Source organism: Ambystoma mexicanum, chromosome 11, assembly GCF_040938575.1.
Source record: "Ambystoma mexicanum isolate Mex_15411 chromosome 11, UKY_AmexF1_1, whole genome shotgun sequence".
NCBI classification, from domain to species: domain Eukaryota; kingdom Metazoa; phylum Chordata; class Amphibia; order Caudata; family Ambystomatidae; genus Ambystoma; species Ambystoma mexicanum.
The window spans coordinates 986619489-986645691 of record NC_090934.1 but is presented as its reverse complement, the minus strand read 5'-3'; the positions used below and the strand labels follow the sequence as shown (position 1 = coordinate 986645691).

The 26203-nt window shown below is 42.1% G+C and overlaps 1 protein-coding gene across 11 annotated transcripts in view; it reads left to right on the top strand.

Annotated features, from left to right (window-relative positions):
• Positions 1–26203, top strand: part of OSBPL5 (oxysterol binding protein like 5) — a 1112782-nt gene that overhangs the window by 775179 nt on the left and 311400 nt on the right. For all 11 annotated transcript variants that reach the window (XM_069624153.1, XM_069624161.1, XM_069624156.1 and 8 more), the window contains 2 exons: positions 9619–9703; positions 25550–25721. In XM_069624153.1, the coding sequence (XP_069480254.1) occupies positions 9619–9703; positions 25550–25721 (257 nt within the window). The remainder of the gene's footprint in view (positions 1–9618; positions 9704–25549; positions 25722–26203) is intronic.

The window sequence follows — 26203 nt, the reverse complement described above, 5'->3', positions numbered from 1 at the left end:
CTTGTAGATGAATAGGTTTCATAAAATGAAGACATGGAGGAAGATTACTGAGAATGATGAAGGTCACATTATGAAGTAAAATGTACTTCACCCTGAGATCACAACAGAATCCAATTTTTTTAGGAAACGCCTGATGACCTTCTTGTTCTAAAAGTCAGTTCTAATAGACTAAAGAGCGTTATGTTGCTGAATCTGTTGTCTCAGTCGCCCAACACAGCTCTGGTACCATCATGTGAAACCCTGTAGGATCTGAGGAGCTTGAATACTTTTCTGTTGATAATTGTATTCCCCAGAAGATGTCTATTTGGCCATGAGCATAAATGGGTCTGGCGCTGCTGATACACAGAAGCTGCGTTGAGTATGCAGGACTGCAAAGTCATTCCCATGACATGGCGGAAAATCATAAAATAGGTGACATTGAAGCACTTGTGCTTATGGAAGATGATGCAACTAATTTATTTCTCAGTCCGTAGCGGCCGTGTAGTTATGGTCAAGTTGCTAAACTCATAGAAAGAGCACTTTTTGGGTGGCGTATACCTTTGCTCCCTCTGGAGGAATCCTTACCAAACTTTGCAAAGAAAATATATGGCGTGTTCGCAATGTTTTTGTCAAGTTTGGTGAGATTCCATCAAGGCGGGGGTCAAGTTATAGGGGGAACCCAATCATTTATTTTTTCCATAGACACAATGGAAAAAAATGTGCTGAAGCCTACAGCCCAAACCGCTGGATGGATTTTCAATAGATTTGCACCAGGAACGGCGGCTTGGCCCCGAAAAGCATGCTTTCGTAAATCTGGTCTAAATTGGTCCAGTAGTTTATTTTAAAATGACCAAAAAGCAGGTAAAAAAAATTAGTGATATCTGGGTTCGGTCCGCGGACCCATTTCCCCGTTCGGTCCGCGTACAGGGAACCGATTGACGTAGAGGGTGACGTGATGTCCACGGACATCGGACGTACCCACTGATTGGATGGTTAAAAGCGTGAAGTGCATCAGATTTTTGGAAAAGCCCGCCATGTTGGATTCACGAACAGGGGCCGTTGTCCGCGGACATCGCGGTAGAAACATAAAAAACACAGCACTGCACTTGTCCAACTTATCAAACAATCCCTGGGGAGGTGAGGGATGATGAGGAGGATGGGATGGGATATGACCATAAGAAGCACAAAAACAGGTGTTTTTCATCTGTGAAGTCTGGGAACAGTCTGGATGTTCGCGGACAGTCCTGTGATTTTCCCGAACACTTCAGATGTTTGGGGGCATCTGTGCCTATTTCTGCATTCATGGGTTGATGAAAAGCAGTTCTTCGATGGCTTATAACTTTGGCGCCACTCAATGGAACTGCATGAAGTTTTGGAATTTTATTCTAGACTTGATTCTGAATGATTTGGAAAGTGTGGAGCTGTTTTGGTAAGAGGGAACAGATTTAGACGGGGGGGGGGGGTCCCAAAATATTATAAAGGTTTATAAATGAGATGGCATTTGATGAATCTGCACAAAAGTTTGCAAAATGATTTAAAATTTAGATACACATGTTCTTGCAAAGTTTGGTGGGATTCTGTCAAAAGGGAGCACAATATTGTAAAGGCTTATAAATGTGGTGCCATTTGACGAACCTACACAAAAGTTTGCAAAACGATTTTAAATCTAGATATACAATTTTTTGTAAAGTTTGGTGGGATTTTCTAAAGAGGGTGCTAAATTAGACGGGGGTCTCAACATTTTTAGATGGCTTATAACTTTGTTGCTGTTTAACGAATGCGGACAAAGGTTTTCAGAAAGATTATAGAGCCAATTTTGAATGTTTGTGTAAAGTCTGAATGGATATTGTCAAGTGGGGCTAAGTTATATGACTGTTGTATATACATATATTTTTACACTTTTGAAAAAATAAAACTTGGGCGGATTTCAAGCAAACTCGTGTAAGGAGCATTGGCAAGGACCTTAAAGCATGGTTTTGCAAATATGCCTGTGTTTTATTTTTTGATAAGTGTCATAATGTAGGTGCAAAAAATAGTGATATACCTTTGGTGACTGAGGTATAACGTCATGATCGGGACAATCTGGCTACTGGCCATGACCGCGAGGGACAACAAATGGGGTTAAAGTGGCCATGTCCATCTGGGACCGGCTATGTGGTAGAGTTATTCGAAAGTGGGATCGGTTTGACAGGGCAAAAACATGTACTCATGGTAATGTGGTCATAGGGTTCTGCCTGTGCCTTCTGCAGGCTGTCATGGAAAGTGAAGAGGGGCACTGTACTGAGCCCCGCCTTCCCTTTCCATGGTGGCAATCTTGAAAAGGATTTTCCTTCTTACAGCGGGACGCCGCAGGCATCCCGCTGCAGGAAGAAACATCTTTTTTTTTTTACATCCGAGTTTCCCGCTTTGGGAACCAGGGGTGCTAATGGCCTTTACCCCACATCGCAGGGCCTGGAATGGAGGATAACAGTCCAGAGCCCTCGTTATTTATTTATTTGTAACGCACGAAGCCCGCAGCCATCACAGCGCACACAGACACTTTTTGCTTGGGCCGATAACTTGGACTGCTGGGCCGTTATCCCCCGTTCCACTACCTGGAACGGGGGGATGAATGCCACATTATGCCCATTAGCATAACACAAAATGCTAATGGAAATGCTGGAAAAACGTATTGTCTCTGTTTGTGGATGTCGATGGACACAAAAACAGTGCAAAAAGTTGTAAAAAGTGGATAGAAGAGTTTTAAGGTGAAACTTTGTAAATTGGACAAAAATGTTGCTATATTGGGGGTGAGTATGGCATTCGTAAGTTGTAGGAAAATAGCATGCACTGATAAAAACCAATGAAATTCAATGAAAAAACTTGGGACGTTATGGTTTAGTTGCCCTAATTAAAACCTATGAAATTCAATAAAAAACGTTGTTAAAGGGACGTTATGGTTACAAGTAAAACCGAAAAACCTCATAAATTCGCCTGTTATCCGTGCACTGCTAAGACTAACACCCAGGACATCAAAGATGGCATCACAAATGTCATTGATGACATCACTGATGACATCACCTATGAAAATAATTTGAATTCAGGGGTGATCCGAAGACTTATCATGAGCGACTTAATCTATTAAAGAATGTACTCATCTAAACAAAACATTATATTGAAGTGTTGTTGTTAATACAGGAACCTAATCATACATAAACATAGGCAATAGGTGCAGCATGCACCATAGAAGTACAATATTTATAATCTTGTACTTTTGGATAGTATAATAATGAATGCTACCTTATCAGCGTTTTGTGTAATGTTAAGCATGTAATAACTAGCTAACAATTCAAGACTTACTACACACTTGTGCTAGTACAAAAAATACATATTGTATTGTACTGTATTTTATTGTATTTGGTTATTTATATAGCGCTCTTTCCCCACTTGTGTGGCCTAAATGTGCCTTTTCTGGTTGGACGCCCTCTGTGACCGTAGTCAATGTGGTAGAACATTCTAAGGAGTTTAGCTTAGGAGATGCATGTGTGCATGTTGCCGGAGTTGGACTTGGGTGGCTGGCAAGGCTCAACTAAGCAGCCCGAAGAGAGGTCAGGCACGTGAGTGGGCACTGTTGGGAGGATTGCAATAGATTGCTATTGTTGAGGGAAATCGATGTGTGGCCAGCTGTACCTAGTTCCTTTGGATGGTAGTCGCTGTATGCTAGTGGCAGAGGTATGTCCGGTGTTTGTCTGGACGGCCATATGTGATGTTAGACCAGATGTGCCTAGCCATAGCAGCATTCCATCGTGCATGGATGCTTGGTCGTGCCCGCGGCCTGTGTCCACACTGGTGGTGTGAGATATACATACCGTAAACTGTCAAATTATTTGGGTGGGGGTGATCTTTGTCCGGTGTAGCAGAGGAAACAGGTATAGATTTGAGAGTCCAATGCCATTTAGGCCTAAGTTTCCGAATGCCATAGGTTTCACGGTATACTAAGCAAAAACGTAGGCTACCCCTAGATTTGGGAGTCCTGTATAGTGGGAGAGAGGCCTAGGTTACACAGTGCAGTAGGTTTCACCATATAATGAACAGAGATGTAGGCTACCCCTAGATTCTAGGGTCCTGTATAGTGGTAGAGCGGCCAAGGTTACACAGTGCAGTAGGTTTCATTATATACTACACAAAGATGGAGGCTACCCCTAGATTAGAGAATCCTGAATAGTGGGACAGAGGCCTAGGTTTCACAATGCAGTAGGATTCCCGATATACTAAACAAAGATGGAGGCGACCCCTAGATAAGAGAATCCTGTGTAGTGGGAGACAGGCCTGGGTTTCACAATGCAGTAGGTTTCACCATATACTAAACAAAGATGGAGGCGACCCCTAGATAAGAGAATCCTGTATAGTGGGAGACAGGCCTGGGTTTCACAATGCAGTAGGTTTCACCATATATTAAACAAAGATGGAGGCTACCCCTAGATTAGAGGATTATGTATAGTGGTAGAGAGGCCCAGGTTACACAGTGCAGTAGGTTTCACCATATACTAAACAGAGATGAAGGCGACCCCTAGATTGTAGAATCCTGACTAGTGGGAGAGAGGCCTAGGTTTCACAATGCAGTAGATTTCACCATATAATGAACAGGAATGCTGGCAATTAAACAGTTGTGTGGGGTATGATGCAGTCTAGTAATAACAATGCTATAAAAGTGTGGCGCAGGCCAACGCTAATAGTACCAACTCAGTGTGGATCCTTCTAGATATGAATCAGGTGAATTTGAACAATTCTCTCGGGGTGCGGCACAGGCGAGCCATCATAGTACTATCACAGTGTAGTTTAGTTTTTAAAGTGGAAGGGGTTCCAGGGCAAAGTGAACACTCCATCCTTCACCCTGACCATTCCTACCTTGACTGTAGATGCTGGTTGACGGCTGGCCACTGGCTTCCCCCTACTGACACCTGCAGACATGATATGGAGCTACCTCCATAGGAGCCGCCCTTTGCCTTGGGGTCCTTAGCTGCAGGTGCTGCATGGGCAGTGGGCTGCACTGGGGAGGTCAGTTATGACCAGGTGGATACACCAATCAGGGTAGGTGGGCAGCCTGGGAGACGGGAGGAGAGAGGGAAAGGAAGCGGACACAAGTGGTGCGAACAATGGGGAAGACAGGGCCCTGGGGCCTCAATGGTGAATGGGGAGAGTTGGATCCTGGCTGGCTCTACACTACAGTTATCAGAATTCCCTGCTGCCACATCCTGGTACTTACCAGAGGGAGTCAACCCTGAACACCTGAATCCATTCAGCCTCCCTGAAGATTGATGAGGCATGAAAGCACGCTAGGAGGAGAACATATTTGGATTGTTTTAGCTTACTGCAGCTGGAACCCAGATATATATATTTTACCTCCACCCTCTGATCTTACTCCCTCCTACTCTCTCTCCGGTTACTCTGCCGTCTCTTCAACACATCTTCATCACTACCACTCTCCCCTCTACGCTACACTACTATTTATCCTCCCCACTCCACTATTACTCTCCCTTCTCCACACTACTACTACTCTCTCCCCATCTCTATATTACTATCTGCTCATCAGACTACTCCACCCCACATTCTACGCAGTCACTGTCCTTTCACTCCCTTAGGAGACCTCCACTCACTCCCTCCTCTTTACTACTGCTTTCATTCAAACACCATACACACACACACTCACAACACAGTACCACTTTCTCTAACCAACCAATGCCTTACCTTTTCTGAAAACCACCTGCACACTCCTGTCTACCATCCTTCCCCCTTCTGGTCTCTTGATCTGCCACCTCCTCCTCCTCCAGTGATCTCACCAGCACAACCCAAAACCTCCAGTTTCATGTCCCCAGCTTGATCCTGCCCCTCCTCCCATTTGTCTTCCCCCACTAGTTCCCTAGGGCAATCTGCTCGTCCTAGCCCAGGATGTCACACATTGGAGAACATAGCAGTTCTCTCTCTCTCCCCGTTGCCAGTGGAGATCATTTGACAAGCACTGTCTCACTGGAAGCACTGGTGCGCTGCCAGGTTTTAGGCGATCCACTGGGAATTCTGATAAATTGTGTTGCCTGAGATTACAAGAAAGATACTTGCCAGTATCTTCATACAGAGGTATGCAGTGATTAACAGTTGTACTGCTCAATCACATACAGACACATAGGTAGGGGACAGTACCTGGGGCCCTCCCTACTGCCATCTTGCCGCTCTCCTGTAGGAATTGCTCCACCTTCCACCATGTTAGGCCTCCCACCGCCAGGCTGAGAGGGGTCTCTATGCCCTCTTGACAAGGTCAGACTAGTCCTTGTCACAGCTAATACTTGGCCTCATTAAGCAAATGTCCCAATTTAAAGCAAATATTCTAGAGCTGAGACCATATGTTTAAGGCCTTTGCTTTGAGTGTCATTTATTGGAAAATCTTTGTTAAATTTTAAACAAAAAATCATTTGGATTGGACCAACAGTAATCAAATGTTAACTGTCACCCAACTAAGATTTCAGAAGGTTTAGGAACTGTCGAGCAGGGCTTTAAGCTATCGTCCCTGTGAATACTATGAAATCAGACATCATGACATCTACCCGTCTTTCCTAGATTTTCTGCAGATTATGGCAGGGGTGTCTCGTCCTTAGTTCTAAAGGTTTATGGTCAGATTTGCAGCTGGCGGTGTGTGGGCCAATTGAACAATCCTCTGACAGGACTGCTAATAACAAAATGTTATTAGTTCTGAATGGCTGGTGAACTGATTTTCCTTGAACTCGTCTGATGCAATGCCTCCACAACGTCAGCTGGCACACCACTTCATGCCATTCCTAGCAATTCTTCAATGTTAATTAATCTGAATGGACGTTGTCAGAAATACTCTGTTCTCTGAATGTACTAGACCTTTTTTTATTATTACAAGTTACTTAATTAATCAGCAAAACTGGTGATTTTACTTGATGGCAATACTCGCAGTATCCAGGTCTTTATAGAAAGTGCACTTAGTAAAGTTGCAGTATGTGCTTGCCGATCTTTCCTATCTTGCCTAACTCTGCTATGGCAAAAAGGAAGCAGACTGTTTTATTGACTATGTTTGCTATGTAACGTTAAAAAAATGTAGCAAACACATTTCTCTTCATGTTTCGCAGCAAACATAGCACAAAAAACAGTCTGAATCATTTGTGACATAGTGCAACTATTTATAGATAACACAGATTGTGAAAACACATGTTTGTGCCATTTCATATTATCTAAGAATTTGCTTACTTTTTTGCCTTGGTGCAAGTGTTAGCTAATCGGGATCATGATTATTCAGAAAATGGTGTTGGGTGTCATTTCGATGGGATGTTTGTGTACTTTTAGTGTTACATAAACTATATCACACCCCAACTATGCTCATTAATGGAGGACTGTCCAAGATATGAGGTTGAAGGAACCTGTGAACACATGTTCGACTCTTGGGAAAATATTCAGTATGAATGGTAAGCATTAAAAAAACATTGTTAAAAAGAAAAATAGGATTTTGGGGGGAAATATCAAAATTCATAGCTATGTTAGGCTGGGACATGTGCACCCCTTTCACGGTAACTATAGAAAGCAGCTATCTTTCCATAACATCCTCGATAATGAGATTAGTAATACGCATTACTTACAAAGAGAGGGATTGATTCTCCTTGAAATTAGGAAGAACCTATTGGAACTAGACAGTTGGTGAAGCTGTATCCAGAGACTCAATATAAAGCTGCGTCTAAGAAGAAATTGAGTTCATTAGTTCAGATTTGGGTGAATAAAGTGTAGTAAGTTGGACATTCAGTGAAAAAAACTGAAGGACAAAACGATTAGTGAAATGTATTAAGGGGAGAGCTAGATAAATTGACTTACACTGGAATGTTTGTTACACAATGTAATGCTAAGATACTTGTTATGTCGCGTATTCTCTCTATTTCTGTACAAAGTTCCCTTTTTTAACTTTCTTATGCGGTCTCTGAGCTCTGTTAAAACTATGAGGGATGTTGCCTGTGTTTGTTGAAAAAATTAAATAAGAGTTTTATTAAACTCTCAAATAAAATAGAATTGAAATAATGGACGAGCCAATTGAGTTAAGCTGGAAAGATATGAATATAGTGCCTTCATTGTGCTGTGTATAGGCCTAAATATTCGCATATCAAAGGTTACTGCATGTGATGATTACGTTTTCATCAAAATTGACCATGTGTCCCAATACAGATATAATAGGGGGATGCAAGAGCTTAGAAGTACATTGGCAGAGTGGTGTCACTGTACTAAGTATATTTGGGATGCTGCAGGCTACTTTGAATTACATTCACAGAGATCTGCAAGATGGAAGCTGTGCTGTTGAAGCATATATGCATAGCCAAGCTATCTAAACATGTTCTAAAGCATGATTCATTGCATGCAATTAAGTTAACAATTGAATGCAAAACAAAAATAGACATGCAACATTTACACCCAAATATATTTCTCATTGGCTGCTGATGGGGAAGGGGTTAATGCAGGCTAGGAACACATCAAAGCCTTTGTCCCTGAAGTCAACCAAAGCCACTGTGTCACATTCACGGCCGCCCCACTGTTGAACGATCCCAGGCCCTAAGGAATAAGAAGTGGAGAATGAAGAATAAGTAATGTGAAGATATAAATGAGTGGGGGGGGAGGGGAGGGGAGTATGAGAAGTAACAAAATGCAAGGAATGGAGAGTGCTAAAGGAAATGTAATGAAATGGAGGAATTAAGTCTCATACATGAATTTGCTGGAGAATAGTACATTAAAAATTAGTAAAATGTAATTTGGAATAAAATGTAATTGATGAGAATGAGAAATGAATATCGCCAAGTGAGGAGTAGGACAAATGAGTGATGATGAGTAATGAGGAGTGAAGGAATGAGTAACTAAATGTGAGGAATGAGGAATGGAGCAAGGCGATCAAAGAGGAGGAATGAAGCATGTCAACTGATGTCCTAGAACTGATGATGAGGAAGGAGGTCTGTAGAATATTAAATGCAGACAGAAAGGGGAGTCAGGAAAAAAGAGTGGGGAATACATAATCGCTGTGTGAACAATGAGAATTGAGGAGCAAAAAATAGGAACGATGAAGACAAATGATAATGTCCTAAAAGGTACAATGCAGATAGATGAGCAAGGCAGAGCGTGTAGTTGGATTGAAGTGTAAGAAATGGGAATGAAGAATGAAAACTGAAGAGTGAAGATGATGACTTAGAAGTGAGAAGAAGGAATGAGGAGGAGTGAAGAGGAGAAATAAGTCTGCCCAAAATTGTGCTCTGGACAGATACAAATAGCTCTGTTATGGTCAATTGTTCCTGGATGCAGTACATAGGATTCCTTCAAATTGCTGTAGACTTAGAAATTAAAATTCACTTGTTCGCTTTTTTTACTCTTTGCCACATTTAGTTGTTAGTACACTGAGATTTGCATTTGACATATCTGCATAAACTGCCAACAGTCAGCCGTATAAAGTTGCAGTGCTGGTGTTACATTTAGATGAATAAGTGGTATAATTTACTCATGATTTGTCAATAATTTCTTTGTAACGTTATTCATTTTTTAAATGTAGGGTGAGCATCTACTATGTAATAAAAGCAGAGTTAAAGCCTTACAACGATTCCTTATGTGTCCCAAATTCAGGGTCCAAAAGGAGAGAATGTGGGGTCCATCACGCAGCCACTTCCCAGCAGCCACCTCATCTTCAGGGCAATGTCAGACTCCGATGGTAAGTTATTAAATTCCTGTGAAAGCAAATTTGTTAAATTGTGGAAGCCTATATAGAAAGTGCAGGTTTCTAAGGGTCCAAGGTGGCATCAGTCTTTGGTTGGCAGCAATATCAGGAGATGTTTTGTTATACAGATTCTATACTGTGCCAAATCCCCATATGGAAGTTGGTGCATTGTACTCCTAGTCAGGTGTGCAGATGTGTGTCTGTGGGTGGAAAGGAGCAGGGAGAAGATAGGAGAATTGGAAAGAGGGTGCAATGTGGAAGCGGAAATTATTGCTTTTTTTTAGATTGGGTGCATGTAGATCCTTTAAAGTGGACCCTAGATTAGGGTTGTGGAACGGAAGGTATAGTCTAAAGTGTTTGATACAGCAATAGGTAGTTTCTAACACATAGTGATTAGCTAGAGATGCACACCAGCCCCCTAGTTATGTATTAGTTTAATACCCACAGATTTAGACAAAAAAACGTACATGTAGACATCAAATGTATTGTTATTGGGAAGTTTGCAAAGAAAGAAACAGACACCAAAAGCACACCCTATGTCAGTATTTAAGTATGGTATAAGTGATGTGGTAGAATGGGTTAATGTTTTTGAGAATGCGTTAAAGGTGCAGGGGAGAAAGATGCAACCTTGACACCTAGGTTGCGCCAAGTACAAAAAATAGAAACAAGTTCCCAATTCGGGAACTCGAGTCCCCTGCACACTATTCTTTGTCTGGAAAACCAGACCAAACATTAATGATATTCAAATAGTTAGTTATTCAGATAAATATTTTGCATTACATCTATTTAGGAAAAGAGTCATTTTGAAAAAATGCTCAATCAATCATATTTAGATCACAAGAAACAATCTTCTTTTTATTCATGATGTTGTAGTCAAGAGGGGCCCAACGCGTTTCGAGTGTTTCACACTCTTCATCAGGGGAAATTAGTGTTTTCTGATTAAAAATTATATACAATATTTACATTAGTAATAAGCAACAATCATTCCGTCAATTATTACAGGTCCAAACATGAGTTTTGGCTATACTCATTTGTAAAACACACTTAATTACATTTTCTTTACATTTGAAAAGAAACTGTCCTCCGGTTTAAACATTTGTGTTATAATAACCCCTTAAATCAACTGTTAATGCATTAAGATATTCATGAATCAATAAGTACTGTTTTCACAAGTTAAGCCAGGGAATTAAGTTTAAGAAAAAAGAGCCTGGAAAAGGTAACCAAGTGTCTTGAATCTAGATGTGCAGAATAGCAAGCTCAAAGACAAGATCTGCCAATAGGAGTGATGTAAACCAGTCAAGGACTCACCCACTCAGACCCATTTGCCTGGTAACCCATGGTCGTCTGTGTCAAGAACCACTGAGAGTTTCAAGCTCACAAGGAGACAAACAACCCCACCCTCCAGCATTCTCATTCTATCATCATCTTCAACATCATGACTTTTTTTGCCTACATTTGATAATGCCAAACTACAGAAACCTTAGATCTGGCTCGGCACTCCTCCCTGTGATCCCCCCTTTCAACTCCACCAGAATTGGAGGATTCTCCTTCTCTGTCCAAGCTCCCACCCTCTGGAACGCCCTTCCACTGAACATCCGCCGCAATGAGGACGACTTCTCCTTCAGAAAGGTTCTGGAAACCTGGTTATTCCCTCCAACAACTTAAAGAACGTCCCTCTCTTTCTCAACTACCTCATGATACCTTGGCCTCGTCACAGTCTGTGCTTCCATAGTATATTCTACAGAGCAAGCTAAGGTACAACTCTGACCATACTGGATGATTCAGATCACTAAGCAACACCAAAGGCAAAGCTCCTACAGAGCCTCAATATACGTAGCCAAGCACCACTTAAGTGGACACCAGCCGCAGGCATGGCTATACACTCGCACAGATTCGCCACCATAGACCAGACTAATGCATGCAGCATAACATCTCTGCCTTCAGTATGCATCTACAATCTGTGACACCATTTTGGTCTAGCTGGACACATGGGGAATTCTCCTGCATCAAAATGCAGCTACAACCTACGACAAAAATGTGGTAGCTGGACACTCGTGCACTCTCTTGACTGCCTCCTAACACCCATCCATATGCCTGACCATCATGGGTAGCTTTTTGGGGCGCGGCCAGCCCACCAACTCCCTATCTTGGCCTAATGTGCACACGCATCTGATTCTTTCGGACAGTTTCCCATACATTGGACTCCGGTACCCCCAGGACTTTCACCCCCACTAGCATGTTGAGGCCATACTAATGGGATAAAGACATTAAATAAATGACAAAGTACTTCCTCTACTACTACATACTTTTCAAGGCACTTATTTGTATTTAATAGGTCCGTCATCGGCCTGAGGTTGTATTCAAATCCAGTCTTACTGGAAATGATAAATAGTGGTCTAAGCAGAGGCCTGGTAGCTTCTGAGGTGTGTGTTATTAATGATAAAAGTGCTGCAATAGAACCATCACTACATTTGGAGGGGTTATCTGAAATGCTTATTCAGTAAACATCATGCTGTCTTATGGTAAGGGCCTTATCCCACGCTGGCACTTTATTCGTTTTTAACAAAGGGGGTGAGCAGAATGCATTTGGAAACTGTTTGAGCCCATGGGCCTGATTCACAGAAGTGTTTTACAATGGTGCAATCCCATTGGAAAACGTTCTGTGAATCAAGCCCTATAAGTCAATAATCTTATCAGAAAAATATGTGTTAACTTTGATCACTTCTTCCGGTCTCTGGACAGTGTGAGGGTTCGATAGAGGATTCCAGGAATTCTGAACTACTGAAAAGTGCAAATGTGGGTGATTTGTCACAGTTTGAAACTTTGGTTGCAAAAGCTTTCCCTTCACTTTGTGTTTATTTTGGCAACTCACTATTTTCAGGCTAACCTGAAAATATTTGTTAGCATTGGAATGTTTACGCCACTTTGGGGGTGTATGTCCTGTAAGCCACCTGATTGCCACGGCGCATGGCAGTAGATGTAGACAAGCCTTTAAGGAGGGGCGGGAGTATTCACAATTGTTAGCAATGCTGAATCAAATGGATCACTTGACTAATTTAGGGGGAAGATGCCAAATGCAAGATTTGACTGTACTCTTACAATAAATTCAGTTGATAACATTTCAGGGGTAACCATTCTAAATGGCTGTCATATTTTGTATGTGATTTTTAATTGCATTGGTTATAGTGTGAACCTAGCTCGAGAACATCGGGTCACCTTACAGTGGCATGGTGCCAGCATTGGGCTAGGCCTTCTAGAAGGTAGGGCAGTACTGATGGAGGAGGGAGGGTGTGATTTTCATTTGTCCGGCTTGTATTGTTTTTTTTTCTTCATTTATGTTTTGAAATGATTCTCAAATTGAATTGAAAATGTGCAATTGAGAAAACCCATTCACTGATCCGATACACTAATGGGCACATGGACCTTACAGATGGATATCTCCTTGGGGGGGGCTACACATAAGATCTAAAATACTGCCACTGTTATGTGTAGGTGACACGACTATAGCTGCTATAGCTGGAAGGAAGGCACAAAAGAAAAACCTATCATTTGTGAATGAAAAGGAACAGTTATTCCAGACACTATAGAAGTGTACTAAAATGCATTAATTGCATGGAGTGATGAGAAATGAATGAATTCATGCCTCGATTGATTCATTAAATCCTGGTTTATTTGTGGAACGTTAAAAACCAGGTGAAAGCTAATTGATAAATAAGCAGAAATATGATTTGAAAAACTGAAGCAGTCAAATGTCAATAAAAGAATTGGATGGTGGCTCGAAGCATTTCCAGGTGTTTCGATTATCAATGCCAGGCCTCCGCCTGGGTTAGATACAAGCCAATCAAGTGATAGGAGCTCTCAAATCAGAAGATGGTGAGAGCATCTTTGAAATGATGACATGCAAATGTGATTGGCAAAGAGCTGGATCCCTACGAATCTCCAGGCATCCCCAGATTGGCTCTACTTGTAAGCTTTGTATATAAGATGTAAGTTTCGAAGACGCAGCTGAGATGTTTCTCCTTCATTGCTCCAATTCCAATTTTAGTAAATCAGGTCCATTGTTTGTACAAATGGGGTAATTATGAGTTGGACGGACTTTTTTGCATTTCTGCCCTATTCAGAATTTACCAATGGCAGATGTTGCATTTCTGAACAATGTTCATTAAAAAAAAAAAGATTTCCGTTTCCACCTTCAATGAAATGGCAGAAATGGATAAAATAGTGGTTAATACCATTACTGAACACTTTGTTCATGAGGAAAGGGTCAGAACGGATCCTTTTCTGAATTACATGGGTAAGGTGATAAGATGGGTAATCAGAGATACCCATGTTTTCACCCTCTTACCATGGCCCACTGTAATTCTTGTTTTTTTTGCTGTTGAAGGAAAGGGCCTCTACTTCCTTCATCAACAGCAAAACAAAAAGTCCACATAGGTTTGGTGCAAATTTGAAATTTTTACTGCTGCCTTTTTGAGTTGAAAATCCACCTTTTTTTTTACTGACAGTGGAATTCCATTGGAATAAAGCTGAGGTAAAAGTGCCTTCCAACCCTGAATTGGGCAGACAATAAATCCAGAGATATGTGGAAAATACCATTGGAATTACTGTTGCCAAAAAATCAGTCAGAGATTCAGAACATACAAATGACATTAGTCTCTAGAAATATAATTTTTTTTGTGGGCAATTTTGGTTAAAATAAACCATATACACAATTATTATTACATTTCAAGGAAATGCAAGAAAACACATAGCTGCACTAAAAGAGAAAAGAAAAGCAATATCTATATACAATACATAAAAGAATGAATAAACAGATTATACAATCATGGTTTAAAATCACTATTTGCACAGTGGCACCGATAAATGCCACAACATAATAAGACACAATCATATTAAGATGTAGACACACCGTAGGCTCCTTGTCATTTTACAACCATTAAATTGCAGTTTGTAATAATTAATGCTTCTTCTTGGACTTTTATACATGCTTTGACAATTATCCATATGTTATACACCGGAGCATGATTACCACTTATACCGCTAGTAATGGTACTCCAGAATTGATCTCCCTCCCTCTGGTTGTAGTTTGAGATAAACTGTTGGTAACCCTTATCATAGTACTTGATCATTTTTGGGCACTGTGTCAATACATGGGGAGCAGTCTCAAATGCCAAACCACAGAAGTCAGCACAGTCGCTTATAACGAGGTATCTTGTTCCACCTCACTGTATGCTCAAAAGTGGGTAATATACTCAACCGCAAATAAATCATGAATTTACAAATATCTCTTGGGCAGTGTTTGACCAGGTGACTACTGGTAGCAAACCCCCTAAATGCCTGCTTACAATATTCTACATACATTGGTTTGGCTGCTAACAGATCTAAGTTATAACACAGCGATATGCATTTCGTTCTCTTTTTCAGTATCATTAGCCAATTTGGAAGCGCAGTCAAATCCTCCAGATGTGTATTAATAGAGGCCGAGTGCTCCAAAGCGGAGAGCCTCAGCCCTGTAAATAAAATAGTTTTTACAGTCAATACAGTCCAGTTGTGTTAACTGGTGTTACAGAGAATCAGCAGACTCAATTCATTGGTGTATTGGAATGCAATTGGCACCGTTGTATACTCCAGTTCGTTTTTAATGAGTAAATACCCAACTCACATCTAAGTGCCTACACAGGGACTGATTGGGGGACTTCTAGTATAGATCTAAGTATTCTCCCCTCTAATGTATCCAGCCATTTATCCTGTCTTGCATCAAGCATAGCCAGAAGACGGTAATTGTTCAGGTCTGTTCTATCATCCTTTTCAAATACCGGGATGAAAATCGCCCACCTCCATGAACATGAGATATTGCCTTCATGCAAGATTTTTTTAAACAACTGTTCCAAAATATGTGCCCAAAAATACGGGTTGGATTTAAATACTATGTTAGCAAGGGTATCATCTGGTCCAGGGGCTCGAGAATTTGTAATGGATTTTATAATCATAAGAATATTCTGCCATTTAAAGCCCTCACTGAATTTAAAACAGGGTACATATTTATTATTTGTCTCATACTTAACAGATGTGTCATAAAACATTTTTCTGATTACATGGTGCCACGTGGACCCATCAATCAGACACATTTCGACCAATGAAGGCTTGTTAAGGAATCTACGGACGGTACCCCAACATTTTTTTATCATCCCCTTTTCTAATAAGCGCATACAGGGCCAGCCAGTTTGCCGATTGGAGTGATGCCTTGTGATTCCTCACCCAGTTTATATACCTGGTCAAATCTGAGCTCTTTAGCTGCTTTTTTCCAGTTTAGAATAGTAAGGGTTATTATCAGTAGCTCTATGGAGCTTCCGTAAATTGCTTTTTTCAAATTTTATCTCAGGGTCGAAAACATTTTCATGATGCTTTAAGGGTTTACAGGAATTGGGAAATATCTGCATTCTCGTGCTTAGCCAGCGCATAAATAGCGACAAATCCCACTTATTCTTCCCAAGCCAATGTACCACAGATGCAGTATTGTTATTTATATACATGCTCATTTTCTCGATACTCTTATTATTCCATGTGATACGATTCCCCTTCGGATTTACTTGCACCTGACAGTAGAGCTTTTTTATACTTGTATGCCTTTGGCAAGGTATAAGTCCATGCCAGGACTGCGCGATAGCTCAGGTGGTAGGATATATCCTAAACTTAGTGCATTCCTCTTTGGTTTTCCTATCGGTGAAGATGTAATCAAGACATGACCTACTGTTTCCATTACTCCATGTTTAAACAACGGTGCCCTCTCCCTGCGCTATACTGTTAAGGCAACACAGGTCGTTAACATAAACATCCTAACCCACAAGCCCTCCCTACCAGACCAGTTGGCCGGGGGAGTGCGCACTGCTTCCACAATCATAAAACACACTCATCCATTAAGCGCTGGGCATTTAGATCACCCGCAACTATTACCCTGCCAGACGGGTACTTCTCATACCAAGTGTTTAATAAACATTGAAGTATAATAATATCCTCTTTATATCCCTCCGTGCCCAAAGCCGAGTAAATTTTAACAATCAATATCAAGAAATCGGATGACTTCAGACCAACCGTTGTGGCAGTCACTGAATGGAAGGTAATCTCAGGCATGAAAGGTACCAAGAAAATATCAATGCTCTTGTGGAAATCTGTTTAACATTTTTGCTGTGAGGTCGACAATTTTGAATGTAAAACAACAATTTATTTCTATTTTAAAAGCGGGAGAGACCTCCCGCAACCTCCCACTTTAAATAAATACGCCAGCCCAACCCCCCCCCACCCACCTATTTTTTCGTCTGAATTTGTTGTTTTAACTTCAGGGTTTTCTACGTCGCAGTAATTGTCTTTGATGTGTTGCAGTGATGCCGTCTTTACGTAACTCACTGTAAAGCTAAAGATACCTTTTGTCCACTGTTCAATCAAATCTTAAATAGCTTTAAGTGAGAAAAAAAGAACAAACAGCTTTACTTTGGGATTTAAGAGTACCTATAGCTAGAATCACTCATGGATTATCGTTCTAAGTTGATTGGATACAGCGGGAAAAATTCACTAAAGAGCATGCACCTGTACCAATCCACTGTGTAAGTGCACAAGCACGAGTGATGGAATTCTGCCAGTTTATGGCCCTGTGGTAACGCTGTTTCATTTGCCACCAAAAAATATGATCTCCTAAGAAATCTGACAACGACAACCAAAATGCCTGGCTAACTCAAAGGCATAAATATTTTAGAACCGTTCTGTGGGAAATATCACCACCTGAATGCCTGCTCAAGACCTTAAAAAGCCCCACTGGTTTTGAGATTGCAGTTTGTCTCCAATAGGAGACAAGCTGGAAACATGAGCATTGGGCATGCCTATATATGTAAAATAAACATTAGGAAGAAGGTTAATCCATTTTAATAAAACTTTATTTATTCAAATTTTAAGCTGTGTAGAAATTCCCAAAAATGTAACATATAACAGACATGGAGAGATGTATTGTGTTGGATGTAGGAATATGTTCATGCACAGTTATATGAAGAGAATATTAGAACAATGTCATGATTGATTTTCTTTAAATTATATCCGCGTCCTCCCAACACCTTGTGGGCGTCCAATTACTTGCATCAAGCCAGCTCCTAATATCACTGCTTTGGCCCTCACCCCTGCTAGTCCATGCAACACCATCAGTGCTGCTACAAACTATGGCACTAATCAGGAGTCGATTACCATTACCCCAATGACTCCTCCATCTACCAGGATAGGAGGGCTGTCAGCCTACTCCTATGCTAACCTCCTGACTGAACCCACCCCGGGTGACCTGAAGTGTGCCAACCACTTGACTGAACCCACCCTTTGCGACCTGAAGCGTGGCCACACTAGCCCCCGTTTCAATAGACGCCTATGGCATAACAAACATCCCATGAACCATACAGTCCCATCTCTAAAGGGAGATTTAGTTAATGACAGGGCTATCACAGCACACTCACTGGACATTTCTGACCGGATCACTTCTAATAATTTGGATTTGCTAGCCATTTCTGAAACTTGGCAGCATGCCACTTTGGGCCCTGCCCTATCCCTTACAGGTCCCCACAAATTCTCGATTTATCGGAAAGACAGACTTAACACTAGAGGTGGGGGTTGCCATTATAGCCAGAGATTCCCTCCTTAGCAGAGACATTAGCAATCCTACTTTCCTGACAGGGGAACCTCTGACTGTTACGCTAACTCTTTCCCACACTGCTACTGTAACTATTCACCTGGTCTATCGTGCACAAGGCCAAACACTGTCCTTTGAGGCGGATATCATGCATCTCCTTTCAGGTGAGTCCTAACCATCTTCTAAGACTATTCTCATGGGCAATTTCAACTTGGGCTTTAAAGATGACACTGGCACTAGTGCCCTGGAGGCATAACGCTTTACGGAATGTATCCTAAACCCTAACCATGGCAAAGGCCGTATCCTGGACTGGCTTGTTAACTTCAACTGCAACACCACGGTCTTGTCTAATTTGGCCTGCCCTTGGTCAGATCATAACATAATCTCTTTCAATATACCAACATCTAACCGGTCCCTTGCCCTGGCCACGCCCCTGCCCACCACACTAACAAGGAAAACCAGGGATATAACTTCCACCTGCATCCTACCTCTTTTGATTGAGCTCACCACCTTACAAACTCCTACTAGTGACCCAGGCACATTGGTAGATTCTTACGATTACTCGCTGATGCTAGCCAACAACAATATGGCCCACCTTGGTCAAACGCAAAGCTAAACCTATTGCACATCTTAATATTTGGTTCACCCGTGACCTCAAAGCACTTACTTACAACCAAACGCATGGCAGAAACCATTTGGAGGAATGACCTGACAACGCCTAACAACGCACATTTCACCTCCCCAATAAACTCTCAATACTTCAAACCAAACCTCCACCTTTAATGCAAGAATTGCAAATGCTACCTCCAGTACCCAGGAGCTCTTTGCTACACTACGGGAATTAGAATCACCTGTCCCCCCTTCTACCAACTCCATCAAAGACAACACTTGGTGTACGAAAATACAAAAGGCCCTTCTAGAGAAAATATCTTCACTACAGAAGAAGATTCTCCTGAAGAAAGGTAAATTGAGTATCTCCGCTGATTACCCTGACTCTGTGCCTCCTGCCCCTCCACTAAACATCCTGCTATTCAATTTTAAGCCAGTCTCAGAAACAGAGGTAATCAAGATCATCAAAGGTCTTAAGCCTTCCTGATGTCAAGGGGATATCTGCCCTGCCACAGTCTTTAAGGACTGTGCCGAAGCACTTGCACCCTTCATCTCCACACTTACCAATGTCTTGTTCTCCCCTAGCACAGTACCAACCAACATGGGTCCTACCATTACAAAACAAAAAACACCTTAGGCCTGGCCATCCCTACGAACTACAACCCCATCACCACTGCCCATTACTCCACAAAATCTTGGACAGAGCAGCATACCTACAGATCCAGGCGCATCTTGAATCTAACAACCTCTTGGGTCTGCTTCAATCTGTGTTTCAACCTGCTCATGGCACAGAAACAGCTTTACTTGACTTAAAAAAATCAATTGGACTAATTCAAAGATACTGACAAGATAGCCCTCCTCCTTTTGCTCAACCTATCAGCCGTCTTTCATCTCGTGGACCACCAAATCCTATGCCCAACACCTCTATTGGGCAGCGTACCTTTCCGCCAAATGATCACTTGGCTTTCCTCTTTTCTGACTAACAGAACGATGAGAGTGTTCTCCCCCACCGCTTTGGCACCCCCAACTCCTGTTATGTGCGGTGTCACCCATGGTGCATGTGTGTCACCAACCTTGTACAATACCTTCCTTAAACTCCTCTTCGACCTCTTAGATGTCCAGGGAATATTCTACAAAAACTATGATGACGATACTCAATAACTCTTGCCTGTCACAGGCGATTATGTCACTGACTCAAACACACTGCACTCAGTCTACCATACCATCCAGGCTTGGGGGGGCCTCAACCATGCTATGCCTTCATGATGACGAGACTAAACTGCTCCTGGTCGGCTCACAAACCCTGCTAAGTAAACTTGGCGGAGACTACCAATTCTTTGTAATCGACGGCATCACCATCCAAGTCTTGGGCAATGTCAAGACCCTAGGGGTTTACCTAGACTCCTTGTTGTCTCTAACCAGGCAAATCAACGCTATTGCATCTTCAGCAACATACACCACTAAGCTAATCAATGCTTGTAGACCTTTTCTGTCTACTGACAGCTGCCTCACTATTGCTAGAGCACCATTGACCCTAGACTGGACTATTGTAATGCCCTATTTGCAGGCACGTCCACCCAAAACATCAGTAAGTTGCAGGTCATACAGAATAATGCGCTGAGGGCTGCTCTGAACATCTCGAGACGAGATCATATCTCAATAGCCAGAAGAAATGTGCATTGGCTGTCGATTTGTGAGCGCATCCTATTCAAAACTCTAACTATCACACACACACGTGCCTCCTGAACACTGCCCAAAGATATCTCTTGCAAAAGTTCAATAAATAAATAAATAGATACGCTTTTCTTAAGCAATAATCACTGGCTTCCCGGGATGTATCAGGTGATAATGGCCGAGGGCCAGAATTAATGAGGGCCTGTGGACCATCAGCACCCAGTGCAGTCCAGGGAACCAGTGATTATTGCTATAGCACCCCAGGTTTACTTCCAGGCATGCTAATAGAAATATTTGTTTCTTGAACAAATGATCACCCAACATGGCCACCATGGAAATAGAAGCAGATCTCTGACCGGAGACCCTCTCTCATTTCCATGGCAGCCTGAGGGGTGGCGCGGCAGCACTGCCACAATGGCAAAGGAAAGTGGAAGCCAGGGAGGCGAGGATGCAGCAGGGAAGCCGTGGAGAGGAAGGGAAGATGACGTGCAGGTGTGAGCAGCAGTAAGGTTGCTCAGAAAGTGGACTTGGATCGTGAGATTCAGCCAACATATTGAGCAATCTGATTGACTGCCAGGCCTGGCATGGGTGCTAATTGATCTTTTAAATCTTGTGCACGTTTGAAGCCAATTCATGTTTGCATCACAATGTTCTGAAAGCCGGGTATTACTAGTAGTGAACTCTGGGGTTTGAAAAGGGCCAAAGATTTGGTATAGCGTCCTTTCATCGACGGTCAGAATTTTTATGTTTTTTTTTTTTTACAAGTAGGTTTTACTGAAAAAACTAATTGGGGGGTTGTGAAAGTGTATATAAGTTGTGGGGGGAGCGGAAATATGATGGGGCCCTTGGGGGGAACCCTGCCAAAAATTTGTTTTCCCGGTCAAAAAATACTTGTGAAAAAACCCATGGAAATTCTGACTGTCGATGAAATGACATAGAACCAAAGAGTTAATGTGTATACTTTGAGGTGTGATGTCTCTCTCTTTAATGATGAATCTTAAAGTGTTTCTAAGTGACAACTCTCATAGCAAATAATTAACTGACGCATTATCCCCCAGAGCTGTCGCTTGTCAAAAAGAAGTGTCTGCAGAAGCAGATGGAGAGTGACAACCTAATACATAGCACATTGACCACTCAGGGATGAGTGTAAATGCATAACTCCTGTAGCCAGAATCCAACAGTGTCAACTGTTTACTATAACAAAAAAATACACATACCGCAAAAGGCAGGGAAGACAGGCAGAGTTAAACATGTTATTTCTGTGATTTGGTGGAAGACAACATGATTCTTTGTTTGCTAATTACTTTGGTATGGTATATAATAATGTATAGAATTGTCTTTCTTAAATAACATCTCTGCATTTTCTAAATCACTATGTTGTGGGGCATCCTATAAATCGCCAAAGTGGTGTCTCGGCACTAAGAAAAGAGGCAACAGAAAGGAGAGGTGGGCGAGCCTGGCGAGGCCTGGGCTCAAACGGGGGCTCCAGACCAACCTTCATTTCGGGCCGGTACCAGTGGTCGCCACGGGCCCCACCATGTCTGCCCAGAAAAAGTTTCACGATTGCGGCAAGAAAAGAAAGCCTATGCTGCTTGCAGGCCCTGCCCGCCCACACACCACCCCCAAGCCATGACTTCCTGTCCCGCCCCCAGACAACAGGATTGGCTGTGGGCAGAACAGGGAGTGATTTGGTGTAGGACGAGACATGCGTGCAGCAGTGGGCAGCAGCTATGACGGTAGGCCACACTACCCGCCCTATCTTCTTTTTCTGAGCATTTCTTTCCATTTTCCCGGCACTGTGCGGGCAAAATGGAAAGAAATTCCCAAATATGAAGAAAATAAATCTATCCCTGATGCTGGCTTGGGCCCTGAGAGGGAACCAGGGCCGCTTTGTTTATGTCGTGGGCTCCTAGATCTATGCCTGACTCCCAGGCCCGGCCCTGGCTTGACCCTACACATGAAATCCCTGGCTCCCCCATCTCTAATGGAAAGAAAGTGAGGGAGATTACAGGGGGCAAATATCAAGACTTGATGACCAAGTGGAAGGCCATGTTGTCTTCAATCTTCATAATGCTTTTAGGGAAAGCCTATTTTCTATTTGTCAAAAAACCTCTCCCTTCAGACATATTATATATTCTGCTCATAATTTGTGTATAAAATGGAGATATAAATTGAGCTTTCTTTTTCAAAAAAATAAATAGGGAGCTCCAAAAGAAAGAGACCCTGACAAAGACGATGGGTTCCCTGACTCTTGGCTTTGTGGCGTGGTGGTTACAGTAGCCTGGTGGCGCAGCAGACTGTTCTGCCAGTAGAGTAGGGCTTGCCTTTGCAGATGTCAGAATGCAGGGCTTGAAAGTGGAAAGCAGCACACCAATTTTAAAGTTGGCATATTTCCTCTACTTCTCCCTGTGAACCAGGAGCTGTTATAAACCATTGTATGAGAAGTGGAATGAGCAAACTGTGGTATGGTTACGCTCAGTTGTTTCGAAGGACCACACCGCAAAATACTCAGTTGTTGAATTGGTTTTCCTTGTTTATTTTTTGCATGCAAAATTGATCCAAGTTCCTTTAGATTCCACATTTTGTCAACCAATTCATCAACTACAGATTGACACCCATATAGCATAGGGACAACAGGTTTTGGGGTAATTTAATCCCCTTCCTCGGGTGATCTCTAACCAAATACATAAACATTGATTTCAGCACTATGTCCTGATCCTTAATAAAAACATGTGGCCAAAATATAACAGAATTGGCACATTGTCTCACCACATAAATGCAGAGTTCTGTGATCATTTTGATATCCAAACAACGTTGTGGGTAGAACCTCTCCAAAGAAACTATATACATTGCTAAATTCAAGTTAAATTGTCCCCAAAGAAGCAATAACATGTCCAACAGAAAGAAACCTCACAGTAAAGTTAACCTATTGCCAACAAAGAAATCACAATTCAGATACCTCCTGAAAAAAAGAAGACAAAGGATGTAACCAAGGAGTCCGGCCCCAACGTATGCCCATTTATGTATGCAACAATGTGAGACTCAAAATGTTTTTACACAACCAACATTGGCTTCAGGAAGACTCTGTGGCTTTGGTACATAGATGATATTTGTATCATCTGGACTGGGACCAAACATGATTTGGAATTTTCTTTGGGGAGGTTTTACACACAGGCACAATCAGGGCATTGTTCCTCTACTCGAGGGTGGGCTCTAGAGTTGAAAAACATGCACAAGAAAGCCACATACAAAATGTTTTGCTCAAAGAAAAATAATCATTGTTTGACTTGAGAAGACATGAAGTACTAAACTCAGAAGATGTGTGCTTGAGGTGCTTCATTAAAGAGAAAGATTGTTATAAGGAGATGGATGGATACCACCAGTGAGTATATTCCACGGGGATCCCCTTACAGACACAGGATGCCTGACGGAACTAAGACCTTTTTTGGTTGTGTATGGATAATGCCCACCAAAATGATGTGCCTTGGCCTAACTCAGAAGAGGGTGAGTGTGACCATCATCATTGAGGGCTTAAAAAAAAAGAGCGACACGGAAAACATGAATTCAAGACGATTCAAGTGTTTAGGACAATACAGTCTCTACTGTATGTGTAAAGAGGTTTAACGGCGCGCTCTTCGAGCTATGCATCTATTGCTCTGATCTCCCTCCATCCTCATTAAGAACAGAAAGAGTCCATTCTCTTCCAAGGTGAACGCGTACCATTTCTGCGAGCTGATGGACTACATGCAGGCATTCTTTTTGTCCCTTAGAGCTTTCCCATCAGACAAGTCACCCATCACAATCGCTCTTTTCTAGGTAATGGCTCTAAAGGACAGCTGAATGTAACGCACAATAATTCACATGTAACTTCTATCCTGTCTTTACTAAACCTGCATGTACCTATCACACTCTGTAAAAAGCGATCTGCATGACTAGATCACGCATAAATGAATCCGAGAGAATTTCTGTGGTCACCAGGATTGCATTCCCTTTTGAGTATCATAGCTACTTGTCCAGGATTATACACAGTGACTTTCTAACCCATACCACGATCTTTCAGTACATAGCAAAGCCTGCCTCCATCACCCATTTTCCCTGTTTTCACACCTCGAAGGGCAGGCAGGAAGGATGACTAGCCAAAATGCCCAGATCCCATCTGCCTGTAGATTGCCCAGGGGCACCTGCTTTTAGTTATATCAGCTGAGATCTTCCTGAAAGGTACTGAATACTTTCATTGATACCAATGATCGAAGAATAACATGGGGAATTCTTCGCCAATTCTTCATTGCTTAACAAACTACTCCTTAAGCATTTGTTATTTAGGAGACCCAAACAAATGTTCTGTTTAGCTATACATGTGTAGCCTTTAATGCATGAAGGGTAGATTTCAGGTAACATTCAGTGGTTGGGATGCTTGGGTAATGTGCCAAAGGTCTATTATCAATGTGAAGCATGTTGCTGTGTTTAAAGCGTGTGAGTGATTGATTTGATAAATTCTGGAAAAATAAAACAATTACAGCCGATAGCAGAACCAGTTTCTCAAAGTAATTTTGTAATGGCTATTATCATCGAGTTTAAGACTTAATACTATAATCAATATTTGCGTTTTGATGATTTCACCATTTTCTTTAACTCTATCACAGAAAACCGCAAATGGATTGTAAATTCATTGGTTGGTCTGTATGCCCAAGCATCTAAGCAATTCACTGGCAGTGCTGTGTCAGGGTGCTCACCAGCAGAACATACCTATCACAAAGTACTGGATGACTACCACGTACAAGAGCATGAGACGGCATCATACAGTTCTGCAATGAGTCTACAAGTAGACCCACTAAACTACAGTAGGAGCACGGTCTTGGCTGTATGTTGCTAAGCGCTCTCCCTTTTCCCTACAGGTCGCTGCTGGATGGATGCTCTAGAACTAGCCCTGCGCTGCTCCAGTCTCTTCAGGCTCAGTTCATCCAAACAGGTCAAGGATGGGGAGCCGAACTATGTGCCCGATGCTTCTCATGCCGGCTGGTACCAACTCCTGCATGGATCCACCATCTCCGAGCAGGAGCTTTTCCAGTAAGTCTCTCTCTTCATATAGCTCTGGGTTCTTAATAGAAGGTGGCGAAAGAGCCTATTGTATTATTGTCGCCTGCTCTAATGGGGCATAACTGTCCACTTATGATCATAATAAGAACATAATTCACTTTCAGGAAATTAGCTAGTGCAACACCCTTATTTCCCTCCGTACGATGGTAATTCATCCCCCGTTTTATTTTCGCAGCACTTTTTGCAGAAAATGTTTTGATGAAAATATGGGGTCTGGGGGCGGGCATATAAGTGGTAGGGTGGGGTGTTGTATAGTGATAAATAATAGGGGACGGGGAATTGGGGGGATTCCCCGAAATAAAATAAAAAATCGATTATTTTTGGCAAACATCTTTTGGCAAATAGTGCTACGGGAAAAATGAACATAGAACCATTTTCCCCGTGTCTGTGCTGCAGACTCAAAAACGTCAAAAAGGTCACAGAAGGATGGTACTGCTACATTAATTTCTTGG